Raw genomic sequence first — 9,165 nt, 5'->3', positions numbered from 1 at the left:
GAGAAGGAATCCTTCTGTCATTCATTCACTGTATTTGAACTCAGGAGAAGCAGACTGTGGTTCCCATCACTGGCCCCAACTGGGGGGGTTACATCTCAGTGGGTGGGAAACCTGCCTCAGATGTACATCCTTTAAATCCTAGCTGATTCACTCCTTGCACACACAGCATTTCTAGCATCATGTTTTCTGGGTTAGAAGTGTCTTTTTTATGCATAGACTACACAGTCTTGAGTTACATTTCTTCTCCCCTCCCAAGGGGTACTACAGCATGGAACTGAATGGCTTTGGACCATTTATCTTCCTTTATCACTTACGAGAGTGTAAGCAGTTCAGGCCTGTGTAATGGAATTAAAACATCACAGGTGTGTTTCAGACTGCCCCCCCCATTGAGCCCATTTTGAGAAAGTCCACACCCGCATCATTCTACTGGGATAAGAACAGTGTGTCAGATACTAGTGGTGAGGAGACTAGAAACAAGGAGTTTGGGAAAGCATTTACTGAGTTCCTGCAAGGTGGACACTGAGTAGGCCAAGAGGCAGAGTCAGGCTATGGCTTCATCAGTTTCAGGGTCCTGTGTTCTTGAGCTCCATCACCCAACCCCTACTCAGCACAGACTCAACTGAGATGAGTTGTATCAAAATAATGTCTTTAATTCCTGGAGCACCACAGGATGAGGTTGGGGCAATGTGTGTGCTCTTGGCCTAGGAGGGTATCAGGCCTTCTTTGGTGGGCAGCTCTGGATCTTTCTCTTCAAAGACAGCTAGGACCCTGGGACTGGCCTGTGGAAAGTCAGGGGCCACAGTGGCAGTCTTTACCATACACATGCCCATGCCATCCCTTCCCGCCCCTCCCCATCACCCAGGAACCTTCCTCTGCCTTGGCTATGTCCCTGGCAGAACACTCTTCATCCGCTCAGGAGCTGACTCAGTTCCCTTCCACCAGATTCAAGGACTCACCAGCCCGTGTGGACCAGCCCCTTCCTCTTGCATGCCCTGGGCTTGAACCCCATATTTTTCCAGTTCTTCTTTCAGCCTGATCCAGAAGGGGTAGGTAGGAGGGTAGCATGGGGAAAGGAAGAACAGAAAGGGTGCAGAAGGGAAAAGAGGATGAGAAGATGTAGAGACCAAGTGGGAAGGAGAGACCCCTCAACCACCTTCCTGAGAAGAAGTGGGAGCAAGGGCTACAGGTTCACCTCTGCCGCTTCTCTTGCAGCTGCTCGCACCTCTGCTTCAGTTGACGATGGTGCTGGGCTGCAGCCTCCAAGAGCTCCTCAGCCTTCCTGTTTTCCTCCCTGAACAGCTGCCTGAGGTGGGGGGATGGGGGTGAGCACTGGCCCCTCCCTCCTCCTGCTTCCCCTTTTTCTGTTTCTTACACTGCTGCTGCTGCCTCCTGGCTGCGGAGGAAGAGTCCCTCGGTGAGGGTGGGGGACCCCTCAGACCCTCTCAGGGAGCAGAGCTGATGCTTCACATCCTCCAGCTTCTCCTCGACCAGTTTCTCTGAATTAGGAAAGGGAATGAGCAAGAGAAGACAGACAACGGTAGGTCAAGGCCACCACCTCCCCTGGCCTCACCTTCCTTGAGCAGTTGTTCCTTGTTGCTGTCCAAGGCACAAATCTCCCTCTCCAGCTGCTCTGGCCTCTGAAGAGGGTAGGAAAAAGACCTGTCCACATCTCCTGGATTGCTGGTGCCTCAGAAAAACCTGCCTAGATGGATCTTGCCATTTACTCCCTCACTACATCTCACATCTTTATTGCCATGCTAGCTACTCCCTCCCTCAAGACGTCTCTCACCCTGGAAATAGGTCCTGGACAAAGCATCACTAAGAGAGTACCTACAAACCTGTAATTCTGGGCTGCGTATCTACAGGTTTGGTTACAAGCACAGCACTGCAGCTCCTCCCTCCTCTCCTTGCCTCTGTGGCCTCCTCACTGACCCTTTCCTTCCTGACATTCATCCTGTTTCCTTGTTTGATGTCTGGGATCTCCTGAAGGCAAATACTGGCTGCACATTCCCCACTGTCTCCCTTGTGTCTGTGATGGTACCAAACGCATCCATGGATGATTCCACCTTGGCTTCATCATGGTTCCTCCTGACCACTGAATGGACACAGGAGGACAGCACGGATGAGTGGACAGGAGCAACAATGAAGACACTGGGGAGTCAAGGGTGGTGACAAGGGCCTGGATTCCAGGCAATGATGACAGTGACAGTAGGACCACCAAAGCTTTCATAGAATAAGGCATAGCAAGTAAGATGTATAGATGGAAAGCATGGTTTTGAGTGACTCACATGAAATTCCCAAAGATCCTTGTGTTGCTCTGTCAGAGTCTCGAGCTGTTCCTCAAAATCCAACCTAGGAGTCAATCACACAGGCATGAAGGCCATGGGCTGAGACCACATAGCCTGTGACCAGCCAGGGATCTTCATATAAAGCCCTGAGGGGCTTTGCCATGCCCTCTGCTCTATGGGGATCACCTTCCCCCTACTGCCCTTCCAAGGCTCTGCTCGGACAACAACTCTAACCCACCTCTGATATCACCCCATCTGTAGGCCCATCTGATTCTCCCCTAGGCCGTATGCACTGGAATTTACCTCAGTTGCCTCTGTTTGCTCTTCTCCTCCTCTATCTGTAAGTTCAGGGAAGTAATCCTCTCCTTGCACTCCTGCAACAAAGTCTCCTTCCTGGAAAGAGAGGCAGTCCTCAGCCATGTTCTTTGACTGACTCCCCAGAAGGGAAACTAGAGGCTTTCTTTTCTAGCCCTTTTTATTCAGGTCCATTTCTACAACATGGGGTGGGCTGTTGTGTGGTTTAGGTTTAGGGAAACTAATGTTGGAACGTTCTCTCACCTCTGTGCCTCAGTTTCCTTCTCCTGACAATGCAGCTGAAGTATCTTCAGAGTCTCTGCAGGGAGAACAACAGGACCATGTCAGAGCCTGTCAAGGCATCAGTTTTGCACAGAGGAAACAGAGCCAGGTCACATTAGATCTGTGGACACCTGACTGGACTTTGACATTTTCTGGGTCTAAAGGAAGCCATAGGAAGTATGCAAGGTTGGGAGATCTCTAAAGTTTCAGCAACTATAGGGATGGTGGGCTTCTGTGGGGTAATAAAAAGCCAAGAAATAGAAGAGCTGGTAATACCTTGTTTTTTGTTCAAGATCTCCTTCAGATGTACTTTCTCTTCACGTACTAGGAAACATGGAGAATGTTGGGCATTAGGCACCATCCGTGGCAATATCAGAGACAGTCACTTGGGAGGCCAAATACAACTCCATCACAACACATGTGTGGACCCCTCAGTTTAAGTCCCTGTGGTACCCACAACCTCTATAAGAACAAAAGGCCCTGGCACTAACAAATGGCATCCATGAGGACCCTGTGCAATGTTCATAAGTGTTAGAAAGAAACACATCAAGAAGGGAGAGGCGTGTGACCAAGCAAGGGACAGAGTGGTGTCTTTAGGGAGATGACTAGAACAGGCCTCTCTGAGAAGAGGATTTGTGCTAGCATTTGGGAAAAGACAGGAAGCACCGCAGTATAGGCCCTGAGGCAAGAGTATGCTTGGAGGGAATTTCCAGAACACTTCCACCAGGAGATAAAGAGACTAGAAGGACATGAGGCTGGAGAAAGGGTAAGGTCCTTGGCTGTGGTGAGATAGCTGAGTGTCTAGAGTATGGACTTACAAGAAGCTAGGAATATAGTGAGGACCTCGGGTGATCCGCAGTTCACTTACATGAGTCCAGTTCCTTTTGTAGGGCATCCCAGATATTCCGGGCTTCTCCCAGCTCCTCAATGGCTTTCTTTTTTGCTTCATCAAAGAGAAGAAGGACAAACATTGTATGAATGAAGCCTCCATTCGCACAAGGTTCAAAGATTTCTTGCAAATGATGACATTTCACATTTATCTTCAAGCAAATCTAGAAGGGTCTATTCTTTATAGAGCAAGAAATAAGGTTTTCTGAATCTAGACCCTTCTTGCTGAGCTCAGGTAGCAGCAGGGCCAGATTTGATAATATAGGACTACAACTACATGCAGACAGCCTCTGTATTTATATTTAATGCTCTACTGCTGCTGTCATAAAATATCTAGAGATTTTTCACAAGGATCCCTATATTTTCACTTCACCCTGGGCCTGGCAAACCATGTAACTAGTCTTGAAAGGCAGCCAATGTCCCTGAGCTCACCTTGTTGAACCTCATTAATCCGGTTAATCAGCACCTCAATCCGGGGCTCAAGATTTCCTGCTACAGAGAGGGAAAAACAGACTAAATTGATGACAGAGCAGGCAGAAGTGGTATACACCTACCCATGTCTCTGCTGTCTTCAATCTACACAAATCTACTGAGTGTGTCCTGTCCATAGGGGTTGTCATGGCCTCACATACAGAAACAAAGAGCAGAACAATAGATACATGGGTCAGGTTATGGTAACAGGAGTAAAGAGAAATAAAGTGGGGCACAAAAGGTTAAAGAGTGAAGGTGCAGGAAGTACTTCTCAGATATGGGAAAGTGTTTTGTAGACTCTACATCCACTGAGGAGGGCCAGCTCTGCAGATGTCTGACAGGAGTTGAGGGTGGGGAGTAGTCACTTCAAAGGCTTGCCTTGGGGAGGAGATAGGACTGGAAAGAACCTTGTAAGTGAGCAAGCAATGGGTAGCAAGAAGTGAGTGGAAGAAAAGGGGGTGTAGGTGAAAACCTCTGAATCTAGGAGTGCCATAGGAGTCAAATAAGTGAACAGCAAAGGGCTTGAGACAGGATTTTAGGAAAACACTATGCTTCCTATACTCTTACACTCCTGTAGTTTTGAACCATTGGGGCTCTTTCAGTTCAAAATTTTCAATATTAAGAGAAAGTAAAAATGAACAGAATAATTTCTGAAGGTTGTGAATTGTGGGACCTGGAATTGAACCCACGTATGCTTGACCTCAAACCTCAGGTTAAACCTTATACACGGAAGAGACACAGGACCTTTCTGCAGTTTTTTCACTATTTCCATCAAGTCTTCAATTTTCTGTGTGGATGTGTCCTGCCCTGTGAAAACAAAACCATACACTTCAAAACCCAACATGATAAAAAGCCACGCAAAGAATTCAGTAGCCCTGGGCTGGGACTGAGGTGAGCTGAGGGCAGGTCTCTAGACAAAGGAGAGCCTGTGCTGCTTTGTTGTGAAGGAGAAAATATGCAAGAGATAAATTGGGCTGCTCCATGGTCAGCCTTTCCATGAATGGTGCCATGATCCCACAGATATCCCCTTTATAAAACTCAAGCTGAGCGTTGGGGTGCTCTCACACTCATGTGTTCAAAGTTGGGTCAAAGTTCCTAAAGTAGGAATGTATGAAAAAAAAAGAAGGGTAAAAAAACGATATGAATTGAAAAATCACTAACTGGAAGGTGGCATTATCAATTAGGATTTCCTACAAATTCTTATTCAAAAAACACACAGACTAGTAAATATAATAAAGTATCTAGTTAAACATACAGAAGGCCAGGAGTGTTGGCATACTCATGTAATCTCAACACTCTTGAGAGGCTGAGGGAGAAAGAATACAAGCTGAAGCTCAGCTTGGGCAAGTTATCAACTTAATCTCAAAACAAAAATATTTTAAAGGGGGAGCAGGGATGTAACTCAAAGAAAAGGCCCTGAATTGAATCCTTAGTACTGGAAACACTAGAACAGAAAAATATAAATAAATAATAATAATTTGGATAATTGTCCCCCCCAACAACCCAAATGTTAAAGGCTTTGTCCCCAGCCCATAGTGCTACTAGTAGGTAATGAAATCTTTAAGAGGTGAAGCCTAGTTAGAAGTCTTCCAGTCAATAAGGAACACTCTTGAAAGAGATATTTGGGCCCAGCTCCCCACTTGTGCATCCCGGTTGGCATGAAATGAGGAGCTTTCTCTACCATGTGTTCTTGCTATGACGTACCACCTTGCCACAGTCCCAAAAGTGAGAGAACTGACCAACCGTTGACTTAAATCTCCAAAACTCTGAGCCAAAATAAACCTTTCCTCTTTTAATTATCTCAAGTATTTTGTTATAGCACTAGAATGCTAAAGTAACAAAAATTACATAAACAGTCAAAAATATTTAAAAATATATGCTATAAGCAGATGTAGTGGCACATGCCTATAATCCAAGCACTCAAAATGCTCAGTCAGGAGAACTGCCATGAATTCAAGATCAGCCTGGGCTATATAGGGAGTTCAAGGCCTGCCTGAACCGCATAGAGACTGCCCTCCCCCAAAAAATATAACATCCTATCTGTCATGATTAAAGAATTACAAATTAATGTACTGCACTTAGGAGACTGGTAAAAATTAATATGTGAAGATGTCCAGTGTTTATGATGACATGTGAAAAAGAGCTCCCATACCCATTGATAGAGACTATGGAACTTGATACAACATTTTGGAGGACTTCATCAACATTTTGAAGACATAATTCCACTTTCAGGAATTTATGCATCAAATGTCCTCATTGAAGTATGCAAAGCACATGTTCAGTGACACTGAAGCAGTATCTTTCCAAGTAGAAACAAGAAACAATTTGAACGCCTATTATAGAGGATTTACGATGTATCCATACAATAGAATACTGGGTAGCCAGTAAAAAAAGCTTAATTGATATATGTTACATGTACTACATATTAATACGAAGAGCTCCTAAAATGTTAAGAAGTCTAAAGTGACAGATCTTCTTTGGCTGCAGAGTTAAAAGATACACCTGTCATTAAATAGATATATGTGTACTATGTCTAGAGCATTCCTAGTCAGAGTCACACTCACACAAACTGTGGACAGTGCTTACTTCAGAGATAGGACCGGCTAATTAGGAGACGGAAAGGAAGATGTGTACTTTTCACACATGAACTTGTGCTTGTTTTCATATTTTTAAAAGTTTAGAAAAATATTTATTCCATCTTAAAACTCTTGAAAATTAGAAAAGACAAATCTTCCATTTAAAAAAAATATGGAAAGAAACCCAGAAGAGTAGCCTCCTACACTCTCCTCTCATACCAGTTTCCCAACTCCTCTTCCTCAAGGAACCCACTGTCACCAGTTATTTGTGTTTTTGTTAAAATACTGTGTCCACCTGCCCCCATCCTTCGACACAGGTGTGGTCTCTCAGGCTTTATGTTTCACCGCATGGTTTTCTTGCTTCATGCAGTCTTCTCATGATCACTCCTACACTCGTAGGAGTTTCCAGGATTCAGCTAGCGGGCTGCCTGGCAGTCTGCACGGCCCTGCCTAGGGATGCTCAGATGACTTCGTCTTGTCCGCCTCCCCACCACCACCACCGCACGCACAGCGCTGGATGACTTCCCCCTACGCGCGTCTCAGGGGAAGCGGAAGACAGCGGATTTGGGGCCGTCCGGTGGGGCACGCGTGAGCACGGGGCAGCTGCTGGGGACACCCCTGCTTCCCCTCGCTGGCGTTGGCCCTCGTGGTCAGCAGGCGGTTCCTCAGACCCCAGTCCGAGGACATCGACCCTCGAGTAGTATGGGCCACAAAAATGGTAATTCTTAACGTAATTCCTCTGCGTCGGCCAAACAAAATCTGAGGAAGCTCGCGTGGGGAAGACCTCACGAACCCCAAGGAGTGGCACAAGTCAAACGGAGCGGCGGGCACGGGGTAACCTCCCACTTCCCAGAGCCCTGGAGCTACCCACGGGAAACCTCACGGTCACCTCAGCACTGTGACCACGGCGCAGTCGGCCCGTCCCACCCAGACGCCTCCTCAGCCAGTTCTCTAGCCCAGCCCAGCGCCTACCACTACCTTTGGCTCCCTCAACTCCCTTGGCCGGCTCCGCGGGTCCCGCAGGTTCCTCGGTCGAAGGTCCCGCTCTCGCCGCCATGTTCCGCCCCTCAGCGCCGCACCTCGATGACTGATTGGGCCAACCTCGAGCTCTCACAGGACACTGCTCAGTGCGCCTGCGCAGTACACTCCATGCGCCAGTTGGCTCTGTAGATGAGGGGTTAAGGGCTGGCGCTCTGCTTGGGAGCTATTGCGCATGCTTCAAGCTTTCGAGCCAACAAAGGCAAATCCAATTTGGAGATGGTGGGTGCCAAGTGTGCTTTTACAGGCTGGCGATTGGCTTATTGAGCACTTAGTCACTTGCTCATACGTAAAGGTCTCCCACCGAGCCGTACCCGTATTACACGATGGATTGGAAACAGTGAATGAGTGGCTGCTGTGGAACCTACAGTCCGAGTCTGTCTCTTTGCCCATGTAATATAGGCAGTGGTCGATTCTGCTGCAACTCAACAAGGTCCAGCATTCTGCCCATGCCACACAGGAAGAATCCTACACTGGTTTAACTTTAGTGGGCACCAGCACTAGTGGCTGGTAAATGCACACAACTCGCTTATATGCTATTCCCTTCCAATAAGCTCCTTCCCCAAATTGGCTAGGCCCTCCTGTGTCTTCCATGAACACGGTCCTGGATGGGGTGTCCACCCTGGAAGCTGGGGCAAAGGGGCTCAAGCAAGAAGAACACGGTGCCGCCTAGCCTGCCGTGTCCAAGGCCCCTAAAGTATGTTGACCCAGTGTGGCAAGAAATAGAAATAAAGAACCTTCCAGGGATGACCCTAGGGGAAATTTACCAACTCTACCTTATAACTCTGTTGGTGCTAGGATTAGGATTCAGGGTTGAGGGTTAAGGACACAGAGTTAGGAGTTGGGGTTTTAGGGTTAGGGATAGGGTTAGGGTTGGGGTAGGAATTGTGATTATAGCTAATGTTAAGGTCATGGCTAGAGGATAAGAGTGGGCACTGGTTTGGGGGTTGGGGCTAGGAAACAAAGGTTAGGTTTAGGCATTAGAATTAGTGTAGGAATTGGGATTTATGTTCTAGGGTTGAGTGAGAGTTATTTATATCATTATGGTTAGATGGCTAGATGTAGGGAGTAAGTTTAGTGTTTTTGTAGGCAAGGTATTTGAATACTGGATACTATCACCTGATATACGTAGTGCAAGCTCAGCAAGTTCAAGATCTAGGTCACATTCAATATCTCGTTTTTAGTCCAAGATCAAGTGAAGGTTCAAGGTCATATAAAGGCTCGAAATTGGGATCAAATGCAACATCAGGTTCAGATTTCACTACACAAAATAGTGTGGGCCTCAGTTCTCAAAGGTTTCTTTGTTGAGGACTATGATGTCAGGTGCT

The 9,165-nt window shown here is 46.9% G+C and overlaps 1 protein-coding gene across 2 annotated transcripts; it reads right to left on the bottom strand.

Annotated features, from left to right (window-relative positions):
* Positions 1–625: 625 nt before the first annotated feature.
* Positions 626–8,845, bottom strand: Syce1 (synaptonemal complex central element protein 1). 2 transcript variants are annotated; one of them, XM_005407703.2, is made up of 13 exons: positions 7,778–8,845; positions 4,968–5,030; positions 4,185–4,241; positions 3,733–3,807; positions 3,141–3,188; positions 2,847–2,901; positions 2,592–2,681; positions 2,289–2,352; positions 1,571–1,637; positions 1,373–1,496; positions 1,193–1,303; positions 957–1,032; positions 626–779 (listed from the first exon to the last, which is right to left on the bottom strand). In XM_005407703.2, exons 1-13 carry the CDS (start codon positions 7,854–7,856, stop codon positions 702–704), a joined length of 987 nt encoding a protein of 328 aa, XP_005407760.1. In that variant the 5' UTR covers positions 7,857–8,845; the 3' UTR covers positions 626–701. The 2 variants fall into 2 exon arrangements, with proteins under 2 accessions (XP_005407760.1, XP_005407759.1); XM_005407702.2 differs by having other exon boundaries at positions 4,185–4,244; positions 7,778–8,840.
* Between the last annotated feature and the right edge of the window lie 320 nt (positions 8,846–9,165).

Source organism: Chinchilla lanigera, unplaced genomic scaffold (genome assembly GCF_000276665.1).
Source record: "Chinchilla lanigera isolate Chin_1 unplaced genomic scaffold, ChiLan1.0 scaffold00106, whole genome shotgun sequence".
Lineage (NCBI taxonomy): Eukaryota > Metazoa > Chordata > Mammalia > Rodentia > Chinchillidae > Chinchilla > Chinchilla lanigera.
Note: the sequence above shows the minus strand (reverse complement) of the source record. Positions and strands in the feature narration are given on the sequence as shown.

Excerpts from the sequence above, each read along its gene's own strand:
- Syce1 (XM_005407702.2), bottom strand. The coding sequence starts at position 7,856 with ATGGCGGCGAGAGCGGGACCTTCGACCGAGGAACCTGCGGGACCCGCG. Across the intron at positions 3,189-3,732 it reads ACAAAAGGAACTGGACTCAT|TACGTGAAGAGAAAGTACAT; the intron begins GTAAGTGAACTG and ends CATGTTTCCTAG. Across the intron at positions 1,497-1,570 it reads GGAACAACTGCTCAAGGAAG|AGAAACTGGTCGAGGAGAAG; the intron begins GTGAGGCCAGGG and ends TTCCTAATTCAG.